The 23,046-nt window shown below is 40.5% G+C and overlaps 1 protein-coding gene across 3 annotated transcripts in view; it reads right to left on the bottom strand.

Annotated features, from left to right (window-relative positions):
• The window catches only part of ITPRID1 (ITPR interacting domain containing 1), a 288,990-nt gene that overhangs the window by 108,366 nt on the left and 157,578 nt on the right, over nucleotides 1-23,046 (bottom strand). For 2 of the 3 annotated variants that reach the window (XM_047850300.1, XM_047850299.1), the window contains exon 2: nucleotides 8,340-8,423. In XM_047850300.1, coding sequence (XP_047706256.1) covers nucleotides 8,340-8,365 — 26 coding nt within the window. In that variant the 5' untranslated portion in view covers nucleotides 8,366-8,423. Of the gene's footprint in view, nucleotides 1-8,339; nucleotides 8,424-22,269; nucleotides 22,373-23,046 lie in introns of those variants that run through there. The other variant, XM_047850302.1, reaches the window with a different exon arrangement.

The raw sequence follows: 23,046 nt of genomic DNA, 5'->3' as shown, positions 1-23,046 counted from the left end.
ATGGGTCAGGCCATCGCCTGTTCTAGAGGGTTCATGCATTCCTTACCTCACCCAGTTGTGCCACACTGATCTCCAGAAGGGTGTTGTATTGTCCATACTCTCACCAGTGGTTCAGGAGAGATCCCATTTCACAGGCATTTGTTAACTCTGGGTGGTATCTGATTTTCATTAAGATGGGCATAAAGTAGTATGTCTGTATTACTTTAATTTTCATTTCTCTCATTACACTTTCACTAACAAGGTTGAGAATTTCATCATATGCTTTTATCCTTCCATGCTCTCATTTCTTTGAATTGTAGAGTCATAACCTTTGCCTATTTTTCTACTGTGTTCATTTTTGTTTCTGGTTGATTCATAAGAGTCCTTTGTATTTTCTAGATTAATCCCTCGTCAGTTTTTGAAGTTGCAAATATGTTCTCCTAATCTGCCACCCATATGTTAACATAATCTATACAGCGGTTCATTGAACAGAGGTCTTTAATTTTGATGTTGTCAAATCCAATTTTTGCCTTCTGGTTTGTGCTTTGGGGTTCTTATTTAAGAAGTACTTCGCCACCTAATGATTAAATAAATTATCATGTCCCTCCCCCCATTCATTTTATAGCTTTACCTCTAATATATAGGTCTTATATACCTCTGGAGTCCACTCAAATATACAGTATAAAGTGTGGATCCAAACTTTTTTTTTTTTTGCATATGGTGAGCCAATTTTCTGAATATCATCTACTGAACAATCTTTAGTCAATCCACTTCCTCTTACTCCTGTTTGTGGAGATGTTTCTTTATCAAATCTCTCTCTGTGTCTTTATCTTTCTGCCTCTCTTTGTCTCTGTCTCTGTCTCTCTGTCTATATAGATAGATACCATTTATCTCAATACATATCGAGATATATGTACATATCTCATATCTCTGTCTCAATAAATTTTTTTTTTAATTTTTTTAACGTTTATTTATCTTTGAGAGACGGAGAGAGACAGAGCATGAGTGGGGAAGGGGTAGAGAGAGGGAGACACAGAATCGGAAGCAGGCTCCGAGCTGTCAGCACAGACACAGGGCTTGAACTCACAAACTGCAAGATCATGACCTGAGCGGAAGTCGGACGCTCAACCAACTGAGCCACCCAGGCCCCGCTCTATAAATTTCTATCCAGTGAGAGAGAGAGAGACAGAGAGAAAGATGTATATTTTCATACACACACACACACACACACACACACACACACACACACACCCTATTGGTTCTGTTTCTCTAAAGAACCCTGACCAATACACTAATATAGAACAATGATATTGTTACATAGTCTGTGTCTGATATTGATATTGATATTTATACAGCAAAGTCTGTATCTGACAACCTTATGGAACTCTATTGTTACCATATTTTGAAAATTTTATTGCTCTTTCTGTGTAGATGATCATGTAATTCACAGTAATATATATATTGTCCTTTTCCTTTTTATCTTCATAACTTTCTTTCTTCTTCCTCCTTAATTATTTATTTTTGTTTCATTGCATTGGCCAACACTTCTAACACCATTTTAAACAACACAGTAGAGTGACAGTGGGTATATCCTTGTGTAATTTCCTACAATAAAAGGATCAAGTCTATATGCATATGTTTCCTGGGTATCTTTAATATGTAGACTTTATCAACCTAAAGAGACTATCTTCTAATTCTACTTTTCTAATATTTTTTCTGAGTTAAATTTTCCTTTTAGGCACTACTTTCCTAAGATAAACTCTCATTGATTATCATGTATTACCTTAAAATACATTAAGTATTCCATTAGCTAATATCTAATTTGAACTTTTTATCTATGTTTTTAGGCAAAATGTCCATATAATTTCCATTTCTTGTTCTTATCTGGCTTTGAAATTGCAAATATACTAGCCTTATGAAATAAGTTAATTACCTTTCTTTCTTTTAATTTTTTTTTTTTATTTTAAAAATGGATATAATTCTTTTTAAAAGTCATCTGGGCCTGGGGTTTTCTGCTGGTAAAAGCAGGGTGGAAATGGAAGTGTTTAACTGTTTCTTTGATAATAGGATTTATTCATATTTTCTATTTATTTTTGTGCCAATTTTGGTATTTAATGTTTCTTGAAATTTATGCATTTGGCTCAAGCTTTCCAAATTGTTGCCTGTAGTTGTCCGTGATATTCTTTTAAGCTGTAAACACTTTCCATTTTTCCCATAGTTATTTCTCAACTTTCTGAAATATTTTGCAGATAATTTTTTAATTACATTATATATTTAAAATTCAGATATAATTAATATGCTGGTAAACATTTTTAATTGTCTTCATTAGTCTTGCCAAATGCCTAAAGTTTGTAAATTTTTGAAAAGACCAAAATTTCAGTTTTGTTCATCTTCTGTATTTCTTTTTTATTCTATACTGCTTTAGTTTCTGCTCTAATTCTTATTATTTCTTCTTTCCTCATTCTAAGGGTTTACTTTCTTGCTTTATATCTATCTTCTTGAATTATATATTAGATCACTTGTTTTGAGCCTATCTTGTTTATTGATCATACATTTAGAATGATAAACTTTCTTTTAAGTAGTTATAAATTTTTTAGTTTCTATGATGCTGATGATCTGAAATTAACTGATGGATGGTACTTGAATTTTTGTGAATTTTCCATGTATTATTATAAATAACATGAATTTCTATTTTGCAAGGTCTTTGTATATCTGCTAGTCCTGACATTCCTTACATTCCTGAGAATAGCTTTTTTAATGTTCAAGGTTAAGTGAGAATTTAGCTGGATATAAAATTTTATTTATTTTTTTTTTTTTATTTTTATTTTTTTTTATTTTTTTTTTTCAACGTTTATTTATTTTTGGGACAGAGAGAGACAGAGCATGAACAGGGGAGGGGCAGAGAGAGAGGGAGACAAGATCGGAAACAGGCTCCAGGCTCTGAGCCATCAGCCCAGAGCCCGACGCGGGGCTCGAACTCACGGACCGTGAGATCGTGACCTGGCTGAAGTCGGACGCTTAACCGACTGCGCCACCCAGGCGCCCCTGGATATAAAATTTTAGATTCAATGTGCTTTTCCTTAAATCTTTTGAAATTTCATTCCATTGTGTACTTGCATCTATTGTTGCTCTTGAGAAATCTGCTCTCTCTCTTAGATTATTATTTTTCTGTAGGTGATCGTTTTTTGTTCAGAAGCTTTCAGAACTTGCACTTTTCTTTCATGTTTTTAAGTTTCACTACATTATAACTAACATATTTTATACCCATTACCTCCTAAAATTCTTCTTTACGAATTCTTGTTCTAGCCTCATTTTTCCAATATCCTTCTATATCCTCCTTTGAGAATATTCATTGAATAGCTATTACACATTTATTTGTTATATTGACACTTATCACATGCCAGGTACTATTTTCCATGCTGGAAATATGGCTAGGACAAAACATGTCTCATTGAAATTATATTATACTGGAGGGAGACAGATAAACATATAGTCAAATGAATATATGTCAGGTGTTAAAAGCACAGAAAAGATATATAAAGCAAGGAAAGGGATAGGAAATGTGTGTGGGAGTCATATTTTTAAACTTTATATTTTAACATAATTTAATTCTTGGAGAAAACTTATACAAATAACACAAAGAATGTATATATGCCATTCACCCCAATTTCATATTAATATTTTACCACATTTTCTGTCCTCTCTCTCTCTCTCTCTCTCTTTGATTTTATATATAGTTATCTATTTACTTGTCAATATACAGATAGATTTATAAATATATAGGTCTAAATCATTGGAGAGTAAATTATGGACATGGTACCTCTTTATCCCTAGACTTCAGTGTTAAATGTCTAAAAACAAGAACAATCACTTACACCATATAGTGATCAAAATCAGGTAATTAATCTTGATAAAGTACTGTAAAATACTGTTATATAATCTACAGACATTATTCAGAATTCACCAGTTGTTCCCAAAATGTCCTTTGTAACAAAAGAACATTTTAGATAATGATTGCATTCAGTTGTTATGTCTCTTTATCCTCCTTTAATCTGGAACATCCCTAAGTCTTTTAAATATAATGGGAGCAACATTTTGAAGCATAAACTTGCAGAATGTCCCTCAGTTTGGGTTATCCAATGTTTCCCCATGATTAGATTCAGGTTACGCATTTTTGCAGAAATACCACTAAAGTGATTCTGTGTTCTGTGTTCCTCTCAGTGCACCATATCAAGAGTCATATGAAGTCAATTTGTTCCATTACTGGTGATGTCAACTTTCATGATTTTAAGGTAGTGTCTTTCCACATAGGGAGTCATTTATTTTTTTTCCTCTGGTCTATCAATATTCCTTTATTCAGTATAAGCTGTTCAAGTTGCCATCTTCCTTTTAATGTTGTTTGCTCTTTAGCTATCTTGCTATTTTTCCTCTGAGCTCATATTCCTCTGGATAGAGTGGATATCTCAGCTGGCGATATGAACTTATGGGAAAGAGTAAAAGCCTGGATTGTTCGTTATGTCCATAGGAGTTTAAATGGTGGGGATGAAGGAATGCCCCTTCGTCAGAGGAGTCACCTGAGCTACCTTTGTACCTGTGTGCTGACTCAGCTCCTTTACAGTGGCTCTCTCATTCACTTGTCACCATTTAACCAACACCTTGGGCTCAGGGAGGATGGTGATTAAAGAGGAAAAGCTCAATTGCTGATTGGTCCAGTTGTCATGTATCTGTTGCTATTGGCCCTGTGGCCTGCCTCTAGCCCTACCCTGACCAGGTGTCCCCTAGCTTCTCTGAGCTGCCTCCTGATTTCGCCTTTCAGAGTTGGTGGAGTGGGAAGTAAGTAGTCTGGAGAAAAAAAAAAGAGCACGTGTGAAACCCCCTTCCTACTGAGTCACTCATCCGTGATGCTGGTCCTTCTGTTGTCCATGAATGTCTCGTGTTTCATGTAGGTTGGATGGGGCTGTCCTTGTCTTTCTTTATCATTGGGGGTAGGTCCAGGGCTCAGTCTCAGAAAGGAGGCCCCAGGCCATGTTAGTTTTCCATCTTGTGTAGTGATTTTATGAGGATTAAGTGAACTCATTGTATAACAGCATCTGGAAAACAGTGTGATACCAGTAAACGGTATCCACTACTAGCATTATTAGATGATGATGATGATGATCATCATTAATAATAACCTTTTAATTTTTACCTAATAATAAATAGTCTCATCAACACCTAATAAGCCTCTTCTACACTTGAGACTCCATTCTGGATGAGAAAATACAAGATGTGTTCCACATAGGCCTTGCTCTGTGGTCCATGACACAAACTACTGAATATTCCAATGTGCACAGCTGAGGAACACTTACCCACTTGGAACAGAGAGGGTCCATGAAGCCTCAGAAAGGAAAGGGTTTCCAAGATCTTTGTGAATTTGCCAACATCTCTTACTAGATTTGGCAGAGATGCAACTGACAGTCATGAGCATCTGTCTTGAGGAAATGAAGGGCCAAGACTGTGACCAGAGAGCCCAATAGGCACCCAGAGTGACACTGATGTTGGACCTGAGGATATGACTTTGTGGTTTGCTAGGAAGAGCAAGAAGACAGCGACAAGAAGAGACAAAAAGTTGGAACATAGTAGGGATTCCATAAATTTGGATTGTATCAAATTGTTCTGGATTTAAGAACTGAACCAATCACTTACTAGCTCTGTGACATTGGCAGGTGGTCTATCTTTTTTGATCCTCAGTTTCTTTATCTGCCAAATCGGGATAATAATGTCATGCCTGCCTGACTCGGAGGGTGGTTTTGAGGTACAAAAGAATCAGTAGATAATTCACTTGCTTTGAAAACAGTCCAAATGCATTGTACTGATAGCTTGGCACCTGCATTAGGGGATTTTGCTGTGGAACAGAGACCCATGGTGCACTATGGACCAGTGGAGGGTATCTCTAAATACTGAACATGGTCAGATTGCATCATTGAATCTGGTACTTTTTAATTCCTGATGAATCCCTGATCACTGGGCTCAAGTTCATTTGCTAATTTCTTCTTCAGGGCTGAAAACACATGCTATAACTATTACAACCCCTTCTCCTTCCCCCCTGCCAAAGGGAGTTTCATTTACCCTAAGTTTAGAGGTGAGTTAATCACACCAGTTACTCACATTCTAATTTCCCTCATCTGCAGCCAAGTATTTTAGGCCACTGGCCAAACATTGTGGTGAGAGAATGGTACAGGTGGAATTCAGCTATGATGCTGTTATTCCACCTTGGTGAGGCAGGGAGCAGCCCTGATGACAGAATGCATTATATTTCCACCAGAAAAAGAAAAAAAAATGTTGGTTTATTTAAATACAGAGGCTATCCCTGGGCTTTCATTATCATAGAATTTACCTATGAAAGCTTTTCCCATATGCAACAACTATTCCTTCTCTCCTTTCCTGCTCCGTTCAAACTGGAATGAACCTACAGCCTTGACACAGAGTCGTGATGCTGCGTGAAATATTTCTTTACAACTTCAGAATCATACACTGCTCTGCAAATATACTCCTGGGTTAGTTGAAAGAGCAGGAGTAGCAGTAAATATTTTCCAGGAAAAGGCACTGAGACATTACCGATGTCCATTCTCTCTTCCGGTTGTTTTAGGAAGCCCACTGTAGGCATCCTGGCTTTTCTCATGGAGGTACAGCTGGAGGCACAGAGCTGACCATGAAGACAATGTGTGCAGTGTTAGGGGAACAAGGGCTTTTGGACTTTCAGTCCCAGGAAATATGACTCTATAATATTTCTCCCTTCCCCCTCCCCAGATGTCTTCCATGATCATGGCCATCAGAACATCAGTTCTGCCCACTACAATTACAAAGATTTTGCCCACAGTCATGCAAGTAATACCTAGTGCAGTTGGGGTGTAAACCCAGGAATTTCTGATTCCAAAGATGAGAGGCTTTCCATGATGTCACTGTGCTAGTGTTTTATGTGTGCTGCTCACACAGGTTGATAGCATGTCCAAAGCATCTCTTCCTTTAGCTATCTGAAACCCACACCAAAGAAACCATACTTCTTCACTTGATAATCAAGACAAAATTATGCCTCTCTGCATAATGAGGCAGAATGTTTAAAATGAAGAAGGTTCTGGAAAAATTTAATAAGTATGGTCACCACACACCTTCCTCTTAGGCTCCATTGTTTTCAGTAAATATCTATCAAATGTCTACTGTATTCCTTAGTCTCTGTTAGGAGATGATTTCAAAACATGAGCAATTAGAGCCAGTCATAGGCAAAAATTGTGGTTTTCACTTCCTGCTTCAGGAGTTCCAACACCCAAATCCTAGCAAAGGGGACCAGCAAACAGGAACTGCACTGCAATTCAAGCCCAACTTAAAATACTCTTTTTCACTCTATGACTCTCTACACATTATGATTCAACAGAGCAATATCTCTAGAAGTTTCAGTGGCCGGGATGTTTCAACACTGTACTCAAGAGCTGCCTAACAATCAAACCACTTTCCTGCTTTGAAAAAATGTGAATTACTCCCTTTAAGCTTGTAAGCTATGGAGCAGCACATCAAGACCACCAAGGAAAGCTGATGGACACCTGAACTGACAAGAAGCAAAGTTACCCCAAACCACCTGGCACAGCCAAGGGGCCCTCAGTGGTATGTCAGGTCCCACAGGCCTGGGACCCACACTTCGGGTATCTCCACCATGTAAGACTTGGAAAAGAGCCACAGTTATGGCATGAACCTCTGGGAAGATCTTACAGTCTTCAGGGGACTGGGTTTTCAACTTAAAGAACAATACCTACTTCAGATAAGTTTGCTAAAGGCAGGCCAAGGGGAGGTGACACATATTTCCCTTATTACTCAAGGCTTACCCTTTGGGGGCAGGAAATGAATGTTTATAAGATAGCTGGCAATTTGGCAAGTGTTTCCTGTTACTTTCATTCTCCATAGGACACTTCTGGCTTATCTGAAGTCGAATTGGTCTCAGGTTTATACAATATTATACATCTCTTACAAAAGCAATTTGAGCTCGGGCACCTAGGTGGCTCAGTCGGTTAAGGCTCTGACTCTTGATTTCCAGCCCAGGTCATGATCTCAGGGTTCATGAGATCGAGCCCTGGGTCAGGCTCTGTGTGCTGACAGTGCAGAGCCTGGCTGGGATTCTCTCTTCCCTTCTCTCTCTGCCCCTCCCTGACTCAGCTACTCACTCTCTCACTCTCTCTCTCTCTCTTTCTCTCTCTCTCTCTCTCTCTCTCTCAAAATAAATAAATGAATAAACTTAAAAGAAAGCAATTTTAGCTGAAGGGTGAGGGGCTGCTTGGTAATCAAAGCTATTAGGTGAAAACCCACAGTCTTCTCTAAGTTTCACAACTGACCTTTCCTTCAGCTGGCAGTGTGACATGCTTTCCAACACCAATCCATCTCTGAGACAAGAGGCGTCGTCTTCCAAACACTTGAAGCTGAAAAACAAGATTGAAAAACTCAGCCTGGTTTGTTTGGAAATTTGCTTTTCATTTACTGGTGCTTTCATAAATTAACTTTTTGTTATTAAGTTCTAGAAGCATGGCATGGCCAGAGGTCAGGACACTGAGGCTTATACTATTGATTCTTTGAAAGTTTTGATACTGTCTATATGACTTTATGTGTCATTGATTTGTGTTCGTGTTTTATGGGCATAGGATCTTAGATTCTCAGTTTGTAAGGATGTAAATGTGCTATATATTTTTAACATTATCTTTATTAGTCATATTGTTCATATCACCTATAATCTTGCTTATAACTTTACACATATACCCGATATTGTGCATTTATGCTGACAAAGAATTGTTAAATAGGCCAGACTATATGCAGACTCACTCTTTTTATGCTGTGACTTCTTCATTCTTGAGCTCTTGAGCTCCTAATTTTTCTTGCCTTCTTGTTTAATTGGAATAGGTCTGCAAATAATTTTACCAAGTAGGGTAGATATGTCATTAGCATATTTTATGAGCTTCTTTTTTATCAGAAGATATATTTCTATTGCCCTCTCAAAATTGAGTCTAAAATTCTTGGGTCTAAAAACTGTTCGTTGACAGAGAAAAAAACACTGCTTTATGTTCTACTGGCATTTAAGGTTACAAATGAGAAACTGAGCTAAATTAATGTTTGTTTCTTTGCAGAAAACCTGTTTTTCTTATTTGGATCATAATTGATTTTTATCTTTATCCTAGTTGTTTGTCTTTTTCCAAATGTCTAGATGTATGTTATTTCTTTGTCTTCACATGGAATATGCAGAAAATGCTTTTTTATTATAACTGTATGTCCTCTCTCCTTTTTCCAGAGTTTCATTCAGAAAAAAATAATAATTTGAAATTGGCCATCTATATTTGTCTTTAGTGTTTATAGTCTTCCCACTGCCCCCCACTGCCTTTTTTGTATGTTGCCTCTGCATTCTGGAAAAAATTTACAAATTTGTCATTCATATCACTGAAACATTTTTTTACACATCAGTTCTACTTTTCTCCAATGTAAAATTTAATGCTGCTACTGTCCTTTAAAAGTCTTTAAAAATCTATATTATCTTATTTAAGTCTATTTTAATTCTCCACTCCAATCTTTTAACCTCAACCTGTTCTCTCTTGGTGGCCCTCTGCTCATATTTTACATAGACCATGTCTTTTTCATTCTGTGCTCAATATAACCTGTTACCCAAAATTTTCCTTGAGATCATGAATGGATGATTTGTAGAAGTATCTTCCTTTCCTTATTTTCTCCAACGATATGCCAAATGTGTCATTTGGATGCTATTTTCTGTCCCATACTGCTCACCATACCGCTCTCTTACTGTTAGTGTCCATCTTTCAAGAAATGAATGTTTATAAGATAACTGTTAGAAAGGTGAGATCTAATCATTCCCTGTATTTTCAGACAGGGTGTTTCCGCTATTGATTTCCCTTCTCCAACCTAAAGTGCAAGGGCAAGTCAATGAGCACATCTTCCAGATCCTTGACCAGCCTCTACCAAACTTTTAACTAGTGTGTAATCTTCCTGCTATTCTCCTGCTTTTGTTCTCTCATGGCTATGAGCCCAAACAATATGTGAAAATCGATCATTCCAAGCTTGCTGTGCTCTGTAAGTTTCCTTCCTCAGACTTGGGCTTCACTATTTTCTTTGTATAATGAAACTTTCCAGAATGCACTCTGCCGAAGCCCTGCCCTCTGCATCTCCTGCTTGAGTTCTAAGACACATAGTCTTTGCGTAAGAGTTTAAAAAGTGAAGGATGGGGGAGTATGCACACTGACAGTCTTGTGAGTACAGGTTCTAGTTCTTAAATCTGCAAGGGATGATATGGAAGAAAGAAAACATCTATTATTTCTTTAATCATACTGTTTCATTACATTAAACCAGGTCATGACACAAATTGATATTGTTTTTCCGAAATTATTCCATTTGTATTTTATTTAGTAACAAGGCATTCAAAATCCGGATAACAAGTTGTATATAAATCTCAGTTTCTAATGCTTTGGGTTTTCTCTAAATCTGCTTCTTCATGATTATTTTAGTAAGAAGCTGGGAGAGACCATACTGGGGGCTACTTACCAAGAAATAGTCTGAACAATTCCGTAATGATCAATTTTTAGTAACCCTTTGGTAAAGATGGTTAAAATCATGAAGTCATCAGGCATTAATCTGTGAGAAACCTTAAATACCATCCAGTCCAGTCTCATCTATCTGAGATATGGAACTGAGGTAGAAGAACTTATGCCCCAGCAGACTCTCCAAAATCTGCAATTCCCTTGGAGGAGATCCTAAAATTTTCTTATCAGCCTTTGTCTCTACCCCTAGTTGTAGGTCAGAGGTGTATATTCAATGCCTCAGAGAAGCTGGGTACTAATCACTTTGCCAGCTTTCCTAAAAGAAGCTGTCACATCCCAGACTTTAGCATCATTTGTTCATACCAGGAAGTGGATTCCTGTTTCTACCTTCCTCCACAACCGTCATCCCAATTCCCAGCAATCCCAGCAATACATGTCAATCCCTGATAACATTATTTCCCATTACATTCCCATTTGCAATATTGATGTAATAAAGGGTAAGAAGAAAAGTTGGGGCAGTCGTTGAGCCCACTTGTAGGAAAAACATTTGTTTATCTGTATTCATCTTCTTCCTATTCCCAATTAGACATAGTGGTAGCACTCAGACTCTCAGGCTCTTATGCACACAGACACATCACACAGACATATCACATACACACACACACACACACACACACACACACACATACACATCACATATACAAAGAGAGTATTAATTATTGGCTGTCCCTACTATGGCACTGATTCTCTCACAAGAGCAGAATAAAGCAGAATTTTGCAACTTATAGTCCAAGGTTCATGGAATGTTCATCTATATTACATGGAAATAAAGACCAGTCCCTGCACAGCAACAACAACAGTGAATGGTGGTGGGAAAGGCTGGGTGGTCAGATACCCTTGAGAAGTGCTGGCCATACACAAATTGTCCTTGTAGTAGGAATTCTGAGCCTCATTCCTGAGCTGATGTGCACTGAGAATCTCTAAAACCAAGGTAAAGTAAGATGTGTTCCCCATCTAACTGAACCCAGAGCAAGTTTTAAAAGCAGTGGACTAAACATCTTCCCCACTTTTCCCCAAACCTTCTAGATTTGGGGGCTTTGGACTCATGAACGCTTATATTTAAAACCAGATTCTGCTAGTCCCTATGTGGCCTCTGTTAAGTGCATAAACCATTCTGAGCTTTAGTTTCCTTTGCTACAAGAATTTAAATAACAATGTGTTTCTCTATGTCATTGTAAGGATTAAATGAGAGGTCCACTCCAGTGCCTAACAAGACGCTGTCTCCTTTCTCCTGAAGATTCATGAAAACATTTTCAAAAATGATAATGAACTGGTTGGCCCTACCCAAAAGGCACAGATCTCCAACGACCGGCTAGTTACTGAAGAAAATCCTCCATGCTTCCCTAAACCTCCATGAAGTTGCCAAAGTGCCCAAACATTTCACATATTGGACATTTGTATCAAAGCATTGAGAACACCATAAAATGCACAGACCCTTGTGAAGCCATGAGAGCACTTAGTACTACTGTGTGAGCCAGCTTCCCAGATTAACACCACCTAGCCAGCGAGGCCTCAAAGGAGAGCAGTGACCAAGAGATACTGTGTGTGAAGGCCAACATTATGGGGACAGGTTTTGAATCCCTGCTCTACAGCTCACTGGTTGGGGAGAGGACTGAATGATGTATGAATATCTCAGCAAAACACCTACTGCTTTATAAGTACTTAATTTAAAAAGTCTGTATGTATTGTTATTATTAGACATTCATTAAGTGAGCAATTACTCTGTGCCTGGCACTGGGGTTAGAGTTCTTGTTCTCCTTATATGGATATGCTCACTGAGAAGCCCAAGCAGTTTAGGTCACCCAAGACTTGGAGACCACTCTAATCTATGTTCTTCCATCCAGTGATTGAATCCACTCCACCTGTTCCCCTAACCGTCCCCCAGCTCTGCTGGACACATGAATGAAGATAAAGAGCGCTCCACTTTCCAAGACAGCTGATCCCAATTTCAGAGGCTATAATGGTGGAATCACCTCTCTTAGGGTGAATATAGGTACTGACACTGCCAGCTGTGCTTCACAAAAATAACTCCTATGCACATTTCAAATAACCTTGACCCTATTAACATCACAGCCCGCATACTTTCCCATCTTTTTAAAAGAGTAATTCATAGATAAAACATTCCTCTTTAACTGCCATTCCTCTTACCTGGTACCAGTGGTGACCTCCACCCTCCTTTTGTTTCAAATAGAGCTGATGCCACAATATCTGACATGATTAACTACGATGTCTATTCGGCTGCTTGATTAACTGCAAAGTCCACTTGCCCTCCTGAGCTGCAAGGACTCCCTTCCATTGTCATCACGGGGTGCAGCCTTAGCAGTTTATGCTCATGTCAGCGGTGAGGTCTGCATCCCTTGGGGACAGTTGGCTGTTTACTGCTGTCCAGTAGGAACAGCAGGAAGAGAGTTGCCTGTTCTTACCTTCATCTGGGTCCCCACGGCCTGCATCAAAAGGAGCCACAGGATTCCTATCCTCCCCCCTTCCCCCACCCCCCAGAGAGGCCACTGAAAAACAAAGGTCAAAGGGATGGGATAGGCATGTAAACGATCTTAGAATATTCTTTTATATTTGTGAGGGACAGTCTCAAGTCTTGGATTATTCAAACTAAATTTTCTACCAGGATGAATGTGGGTGAACGCTCTGCCTCTGCTCCTATCTTTTGCTTTCCTTATGCTCAGACTCAGCTCCCACTTGGAGGGCAAGGACTCATTACATCAAATCTCTTTTCCCTCTTTCCCTCCCCCTCATTTTTATAACAATGGGGTGGGCAAGTCACTGGGTTGGCTGAGAGGGCAAATAAGACATTGGAGGACTGGGGAGTGTCCAGTCTCATTTTCAATGCTATTATTTCAATGTTATTATTAGTTTCCATGACTGGATTCAAATTCTGGTTTTGCCTTTTGCTAATGGTGTAACTTGGGGCAAGTTAATTCCCAAACGACTCTGGAAGACATGTGTTGATAACCCACTTAGAGAAGAGAAAACTATGACTCAGAGAGAAATGACTTACCTGAAAATCAAAAAGCAAATGTGTTCCAAAGTGAGATCTTAAGTCTGAGTCCAAAATCCATTCTTTGTTACTTGGCCAAGCTCTCTGATCAACTAACAGATGCTGAATGAATTCATGCCAGGTGCTAGATAAGACCCTTCCAGGTCTTCCATTCATGGATTTTCCTGGTCAGTGGCAGGTTTTGCCAGTAGAGATCTGTATTCTTTTCAGTGATAATGATATAGGAAACAGCTCCCAAGGGGACTGAGTTCAAGACCAAACTCCATTTTTCCTACAGGGCAACTTACCTAACATCTTTGAGCCTCCACTTTCTTATCTAAGAAATAAGAAAATAATACTTCTCCCATAGGTAGTGTCAGGATGAATGGATGATGGCTATAATGGTACTGTTTTAAAAAGACTTTATTTTTTAAATATTTATTTACATTAAGAGAGAGAGAGAGAGAGAGAGAGAGAGAGAGAGAGAGAATCCCAAGCAGACTCTGTGCTGTCAGCACACAAACCGTGAGATCATGACCTGAGCTGATATCAAGAGTTGGACACTTAACCAACTGAGTCACCCAGGAGCCTCTATAACAGTACTTTTTGATTCTTAAAGCACTTTATACAAGTATAAGGGATTACTAGTATTGTTGTCATTGCCAAGATGCATCCAGGTCTTTGGGGGTAAGGGCTTCTGTGCAACACGTGCTCCCCTTTTTCCAGAATGATAAGGGATATGTAGAGGAAATGGTAGAGTCTCCACCTCCAGATGCAAATAGAAAATGAGTGGTCTTGGTTCTTCCTGACACTTTGTCACGAAAACACTATTTTTGTTGCGGCATGCAAAGAACAATCAGGGAACAACTAGTCTTTGTAGCAAGTCATTCAAAAACATCCCTTAGCCTCTGGCAAGAGTGGGCAGTCTGAATTCTCTAGAAAATCTGGCAGTTCCTTTCAGGGTTAGGAGCAAAGATGATTTTTGTTGATATAGTCACAGCTCATGTGTTCATTTGATGGCATCTCTGACCAATGGATCATCTTCCTCCATTACTCTACCATCATTATTCATTGATGATTTTTCAGTAATATTGATATAGGAAACATCTATAATGTTCCAGGCTCTAGAGTTAGAGCAGTGAACAAAACCCACCAGGACCTTCCCTCATGGAATGGACCTCCTTGTAAGGGGAGACAAACAATAAATAACCAAGCAAATGAATGGTGAAGTGATTTCAAGTCATAATAGGTGTTACAAAAAAGTACAACAAGGTGACAGAGTTGAAAAGGATTGGCAAAAAGTCCTTTAGATCAGGTGGTAAGAAAAGGCATTCTTAAGAGATGAGAACTGAGTAACAAGAAGGAATTAGCCAGTGAGCTGGTGATTCTCCACCTGCCCCATCCACACCGGCTCTTCCCTATCCAACTCCCTTCTCAACTGGCTCACAATGGAATTTGGCCAAGGGAGACACCAGGGGGCAGGAGGAGGGAGAGTTGAGGCATTTCTTCTGATTTTTCCTTGCTTAGCACCTGAGCCTTTGCATCCTGGGGAGACTGTAGCCCTCTACAACCGCGGCTCCCATGAGGTGGCCCATCCATGGCTCCAGCTCTGTAACCGGGAGCCTCCCACCCAAGCCACAGTCACCCTGGCCTTAGAGGTAGCAATGGCTTCTCACTTTTGCCACTCCCTAGGTTTCTCACCTTTCCTGGTTGATCCCTTAAACCTATCCACACATTTATTCCTTCAGTATCATCTTTGTATTAACAAATTGGGGGTGAAATCTGCCTTTTGCTGGAATCTAAACCTATATACCTTGAGAGAATGCAGGGACAGAACATTCCAGGCACAGAGAACACCATTATTTTATGGACAAAATGAAGAGGATGATAGCAATCTTCATGTGATTTTTAAAATAGATTGGAAGCATTTTCACATGTGTAATCTCATTTAAATCCCATGACAACATAGAAAATTTGGGCAGGGATTATTCCCATTTTACAAACAGGGAACCTGGAACTTTGAGAAATAAATGACTTGCCAAAGGATGACTTGGATGGTCAATACTAGATCCTAATCTCCAATGCAGATTTCTGGTTCCCAGTTCAGGCTTCTTGCCCCTTCACCTGTCCCTTACCAGGCAGACAATCAAGAGAATCCAGGGGTATTTCTCAAGGACCAGCTTACCAGCTTCGAGAGCAGATCATAGAATCTGTCACACTTAACTGATTGCCAGCCACAATCTTTATTTCAGTCATAGAGTCACTGTAAACTTCAGAACTCCAAAATTTTTTCCTAAGATCAAAAGTAACAAAGGCAGTCACCATACCTTCTCATAGCAATAGCCACATAATTAAAACTTACAAGTTGATACCTCTGTTCCAGAATATATGGATTCCCCACCTTACTCAAAATATTTTTTTCTCCTAATGACATAAAAGTGCCCACAAAGAATCTTTTTTAAAGAAACCAGAGAAGCTGGATATTTACTAGAATTGTTTAGTAGGAAAATGTATTAACAGAATTATTTTGATATGAAAATAACTAGTGAATACTTAATATGTTTTGAAGTTGAAAATTTTGTGTAAATGGTTCTCCTATATGGCACATCATCATAGCTATAATGCAGCCTTTATGAGCAATTTAGTATAAATCTAGGACTAACAGAAGTTATTCTTAAAAGTGACTAAAACCACAGAAAAATCCAGTTTCCGGCAGTAGATCATTGCTTCCAAGACTTCAACAAGCCACCTACCTCATTAACTTATCATTCGCAGCTTAAAATATCTACACGTACCTCTGCAATACACCCATAGTTAGTCCTCTGGGGGTTTCCAAGCCAGATTGAACATCTGGATTTTGCAGCGAATCCTAAAGGTCACCAGATTCAGAGCAGTAGAAGTGGATGGATAGATGGGCATATGACAATGCGTAACCACCAAGACAAACTGCTCCTCCTGGCCCAGGCCAGCCTCTGAAAGTTTACACGCATTGAGATGGGTGCATTGTTATATGGATGAATTGTTATATGGCTTTGGAAAAAGTCAGTGTTTCCATTTCTTTCTTTCCCATTTGGCATTTTGGAGCCTGCTGTCAAGATTCACACCGATTTTTGGCTTGGTTTCTAGAGGGTTTTTTTTTTTTTCCCCCTCTACTACAGTTGAGCTTAAAGAAAAATAGCACAAAGAAATTGTTAAGAAGAAAGGAAATCATGCTCCAGATGGTTTTGAAGAACTTGAAATTGACCCAGAGCCCAAGAAAAGGCCTTTTATTTATGGAACATTGAAGAAAACGGTATTCCTTTTACTTGGTCATAAAAGCAACAACTGAAACTAACCTGAACATCCATTAAGAACGCACTCTGGCATGTGTGAATTTGCACGTGTATGTACCTACGTGTGTGAGCACTTGTGCATCTGTGAAGAGATGATATGTATATGTCCTCTCTTAGGAGCCCCATAGAATCTGTGAAGAATACTGACTTATGGTCTTTAAATTTGCTAACTTCCCCTATGATAAAGCACACCTCAAAACATTGAGAAACAGTCAAACTCAGTCTCCCAGTGGTAGAAAGTTCCTGACAGAAACCCTTCAGGAAACATGGACTTTCCTTCACTGTATTTAAAATAGAGAATTGTTGAATCACTATATGGTACACCTGAAACTAATTTAACACCGTACGTTACCTCTACTGGAATTAACATTTAAAAAAAATTTAAAAATAAAAAATAAATAAAATATGTTGAGGCAGATGAAGTCTCGGGCAATGTGGGAATGTGGGAAAGGACAGGCCCTACAGGTGGTGGGCAGCCGGGGAGGCTGCAGGTGTGACGTCTGTAGTTACAGGTCACAGAAACCACTCCCATAAGGCTGGACAAAATGATAGGTACAAAGGACTTGTTAGGTTTCTTTGATAAAGGAACCAGAGCAGTGCAGAAGGGTCAGGGCCCAAGGCCTGTAACTGTATACAGTCCCGACTTCCTATCGATCCCTCCTTTACCTCCGCCTGTTTTTGATTCCACGGTGTGCACAAGTTTTCTCCTTAAGGCAGCGAATGTGCTCATGGTTGGCGCAAGTTTTCTCCTTAAGGCAGAGAATGTGCTCACGGTTGGCGTCCAATCACAAAAGGCTTTCCTATTGGTTCCAGTCAGACTAAACCTCAGAGAAGTAACCTGAGGAGTTCAGCTTGGGTCACGCTTTCCTCCCTTGACCGGTCGCTGAATCCAAGCAGATCGTCCCTGCCCAGCCTGGTTCCTCAGGGTCAGAGTCTGTGCAGAAACAAGTAGCGGTGAGGGGAGGAGCAGTCAAGGAAGCGAGTGAAGGCAGTTCCCTGCACGGCTGAACACAACGTCCACCACAGCAGCTAACGCAGGCTTGACAGATTAGGCTGGCTTGTGTTAGCTACACTGATTATCCCAAATAATACACGTTTCAAAGACAGGACACACAGTTGAAAGTTGCGGGCAGGCTTCTCGTTGCATTTAGGGTGGCGTGCAAATAGCTCACTACAGCCTCCAGATGCCGCGGGAGGTGGTACGTTACCTCTCAACCTCACCTGGTGTTGTCTCTATAGAATCACACTGCTCTCCTTCCAGGTCCTGGAGCACAGCAGGCCCTTTCCCTCCTGTGATTTGATGCATTTTATTCCTTCTGCCTATAAAAGCTTCTTGCTTGCTGCCTGTACGGTTAAGACCTTGTCATACTTCAGGGCTCCCGTCCTCAGAGAAAGGTTCACTGAACACCCTGGTTAAGTAAGGCTTGCTCTATAATGTATCACATTATAAACTGTGTTTAGTTTTTATGCTACTTCACCAGGTTGTAGTCGATATAATTATTCGCTTGTGTAATTGTTCATCTGGCCTGTCCGATAGACTGTAAGCTCAGTAAGGGTATGTACCGTGTCTGGTGTTCTCATCACTATGTTCCCAGCATCTGCGAATGTCCCCACCCATAGTAAGGGCTCATGAGTATTCGTTGCTTGAATAGGTGAGTGATGAGAATGGATACATTGCCTAGCAGAATGCAGCAGCAAGCAGAGGAATAAAAGGGGGAAATGAAATGCAGCCTGAACCATAAGCAGGGGGTTCAGAGTGGCTCCTGGTGGACTGTGCAGGATGCACACTGGGCTGCCTTGCTCACAACACCAGGGGGCGCCATTTGCATAGACTACACAGATATTGGGGGCTCTCCTACAGTTAGTATTGCCTAGACCACCTCCTCCCACAGTTTGGTCCACTCCATGTTAGTAACAAGTGAATCCACTCTAGAAAGCCACAGACCTTTTGAATTGTTTCAAACTTGAGCTCAGTGTTTGAATCATCTGTGAGGAAGGACTAGTTTTGTAAAATGATTTCCAAACGATTATGCCCCAAAACGTTTATAAGCTATAATCAAAATGAATCGCTAAAAAAGGAAAAGAAAGAAACAGAAGACATACAAAATAGAAGCCCAAACTTGTAAATAGACTGAGCAGACATAACATCACTCTGTCCAATTACTATAAAAATATAAAACCACTTTGAACTCCTTGCAGATCCACAATGGTTTATGGATAGATATGGGTCTGTGAGCCACCCTCAGGCATCACTGTGTTAGAGAACTCAAGAACAAGTGAAAGGCCAGGTACAGGCCAGGTGGTGGTTCACATCCTGCCCTGAGTTCTCACGGTAACCCTGTGAGAAGGGCAGAACGAAGAGCAAGCCGTAAGAGCAAGGTCAGAAATGGTCTTTATTAAGTTTTGAAGTGTGTTCATCATGGGGCTCTTTTACATTAATTTTGATTTTTAAAAAATATTATGTGCAAATAATGTTTTCTCGAATACTGAGGTTTTGGTGACCCCCTGAATTTTTTGTCCAAGGTGAAGCCTTTATTCACCTCCCCCTAGTCCCAGCCCCGAGGGAGGGCAGAAGACTTACTATTACTTAAACAGAAAAGTTGGGTTGAAGGAGGCTAATTGTTCAGTAGGTGAATAAGTGGTAGCCACCTGCACACAGGTCTACCCCAAAGTCCATGCTCTTCCCATTGTACCCTACTGTTGCCATTCATTCATTCATTTATTCACTCACTCACTCCCTCACTCATCCATTCACTAGCAATGCCATCAGAGGTCAACATTAAGTCTGTGCTACATGTGTAACTAGAGATGAGTAAGTTAGAAGCAGTGAGCAGGGGCCGGGTGAGAGACGACTTTGAATATGAAGTTGAGGAGAATGGATCTTATCTGGAGTTTACTGAAGCATTCTAGAAGTTGACCTGGTCAGGTTTAATATTTAGAAAGTTCACTCTGAGCGTAAGGGGGTGATTCTGCAGACTGGAGAGGGCAGAGCTGGAGACAGACGCCTGGTTAGCGGAAGGATGTGGCAACCCAGAACAAAGACGAGAGTGGAGACGTGTTCACATTTGGAGAGGGTTCTTATCAGTGGCATTTTGAGGGTCAAGAGAAAATGAAGTCACCCTGCTACCCTCAGGCTGTGCCCCACTGTACTCACAGGGTTAAGGAAAGATAGCATAGGTCTACTGGAGAAGCCAAGCAATACATAGTTGTGCATAGGGAGTGGGGAGGGGTGAGGAGGCAAACAGTGAGAATATGGAGTGAGGAAAACGGGTGCAAGGAGACATGGAAATACAAGAAACTGGTAAAGGAGAGAGCAGAAGGCAGGCAGCATCTGCGTGCTCAAGGACAGGAGGAAGGAGGAAGGCGGGAGTAGGCGGAAACAGCAGTCAGATTCTCAGCAGCACTAAAATTGTCCCTGCCACTTGGCAGGAGTCAGTTCAGATGTCCCAGATCCAAGAGCCAGGCTCTTTTTCTCATTCATGTAACTAACTGCACAAGGAACAAGTTGGTGAGATTCATGGACCAAAGGATCCCTTGGCAAATATCAGTTCTATCTTCCAGGGTGTTTTAAGACCTGAAAGCTTTGTTTATCAAAGTGATGACAATGACAATGAGTTATTTCTGCCAGAGTGAACTATCAGAAATTTCATCTGTCTGATAAAAAAAAAAGTTTATAAAGCACACTTCAAACATGCCTGATGCCTTTTAGAAAAAATTAATTTAGAATCTAAATTAATACATAATACATAAATGGCTACTGTGACTCAATCTTTAGAGACCCTAAATGGTCCTCTTTTCATTATTGACCATTTTTATAATGAAAAAAAAAAAGAAGAAGCCCCTGATACTATGGACAACTTTATAATCCTCTAAACTTTTTCACTCAGTTATGTATTTATTTGTACATTTGCATTTCTTAGGCATACGGACTTTTCAATTGTTGATTCAAAAATTCTATAGTGTAAAATGGGCAGGAATTATTATTCTCATTTTGCAGAAGTGAAAACTGAGGCCCAGGGAACTGCTGAGATTTGCCCAAGGTCACACATACGCTATGTGTCCAAGCTGACCCAGGAACCCAGCTCTCCTGACTAATGGTATTCTTTCCACCATTCCACCCTAAGAAGCCTGGGTTGTGTAGCTTTTCTGGAAATGCAGCATCATCTCCCAAAGATCTGCTCAAGGACCACTGTGAACCATACTCCAAGTACTTCCCATAGCAGGCAGCAGCAGAGCCATAGACTTGGAGTCTGAAGGCTTAGGCCATCCCACACTGCAAATTACCACCCCTATGGTCTTGGGCAAGACATTAAACCCTGGGAGTCTCAGTTTCCTTAGCTGACAACTAATGGCAGCTGTCCCTACTTGTTCTAAAGTGTTATTATCTAATAGGAAGGGGAGGGATAGAGGGATGGGACAGAGGGCACAACAAATGTGATTGGAAGAAAAACAGAAAAAGAACCCCAGGGTATTTAGAAGCCCGAAAGTGTATCAGTCCCCACTAGGATGTGTGACAGGGAAGAGGACTAAGAGAAATAAATTAGAATTTTTAGAAATGAGTCCTGTAAGCGTCTGGAAGACATAAGGAAAGTTCACTCCTTGAGCACTCACTATGTACCAAGGACTGTACCAGACAGTCCTTGATTATTGATTCCATGACTATTTTTGGCCACTTCTATATGCTGAGCAATGTTGTAGGTGTTTGGGATGCCTGAGTGGGGAGATACAGATCCAATGGGGCTGGAGGCTCACTTTCTCCCTTCAATGGCTCAGTGAGGAAAGTTAGCTCACTGGGACAGGGACCAACGCAGATTTTCTAATGAGGACACTCCTCTACCAGGAAGCCTCTACTGTTATGTGGTCACACCCTCACCACTGTTATAAATAAGTAGAACTTCAAAATAGTGGAAGCATTCTCTGTATGGTGCACCTGACCTTGACACCCTTCTCTGAGATAATGAACCTTGGAGGATCATGTATGCTCAACTCCCCTCTGCATGTAATATTTCCCCAATATGCGCCAGTTTATATCACATGATACCAGTGGCTCTGAATGCCTTTGTTGCAGAAAACAAAGATGCTGTTGTCATGAAACTGACATTCCTGTGGATAAGGACAATGAACAATTAACAAAATATACTGTCGTTGACTCCTTCCAACTTCACCAAAACTGTTCAGGTTTGAATCCCTGCAGGCTATCTGTGTCTCTCATCCAACCATGGCTGACACCCTCACCGGGGTATTCTCAGCTACTCTTGTGGCTTTGACTATCACCTATGGGCTTGCTGAATCCTCTAAACCTTTATCACAGCCTAGGTCTCCCTTCTGAACACAGACTCATGCTTACAGTTGCTTCCCAGATGTCTCCACGTGTGTTCCAGAAGCACTGCAAATGCCTCCTTCTTCACCATTTTCAGTCTTCACTTACCCAGGCACCATCGATCTTGCCACCTGGGCTAAGAACCAAGAATCAGTCAGCCTCCATCTTTCCCTCACCCTGTCTTCCTACAACCAATCTGTCACCATGCCCTGCCAAGTCTTGCACTTCCGGCCTCTTCTTCTCTCTCTCCACACCCCATCTGCCTTAGATCCAGTCCCAAGATCTGAGATCATGCTGACAATAATTTGGTGACTGCTACCCCTGTGATGACCCTTCCCTCCAGGCCTCCCTTCATCCGTACCCGGTGGTCTCCCCAGAGTACACATTTAAGCATATTACTCTCCAGTTTCCAAAAGCTTATAGGCAAAAGGCCAAACTCCTAAGAGTGCCTCAGCTGTGCCCCTCCTATTGCCCTTCCGGCTCCTCTCCCTGGAGTGGCCTATGCTCTGGCCCAACCAAACTTCTCACCAATCTCCAAACATAGCTTGCCATTTGAGCTAGTCAAGTCTGCAAACCTTCCTAGACGCCCTGCCCCCTCATCAGCCTGAGGAACCCACCCTCTACCAAGATCCACCTGCATGCAGTCTCCATTTAAAAGGCCTTCCCAACTTCCCCCAGCTAGAGAGAGTCTGGGTTCTCAAAATACTTAGAAAGATATATCTTAATGTTTTTTTCCTTATATGCCTATTTTCCCACCAGATTATGACCCTCGTAAGGGGCTCTTTGTATGCTTAGGGCCTAGAA

Source organism: Prionailurus viverrinus, chromosome A2, assembly GCF_022837055.1.
Source record: "Prionailurus viverrinus isolate Anna chromosome A2, UM_Priviv_1.0, whole genome shotgun sequence".
Lineage (NCBI taxonomy): Eukaryota > Metazoa > Chordata > Mammalia > Carnivora > Felidae > Prionailurus > Prionailurus viverrinus.
The sequence above is the reverse complement of the archived record's forward strand: the minus strand, read 5'-3'. Positions and strand labels throughout refer to the sequence as shown.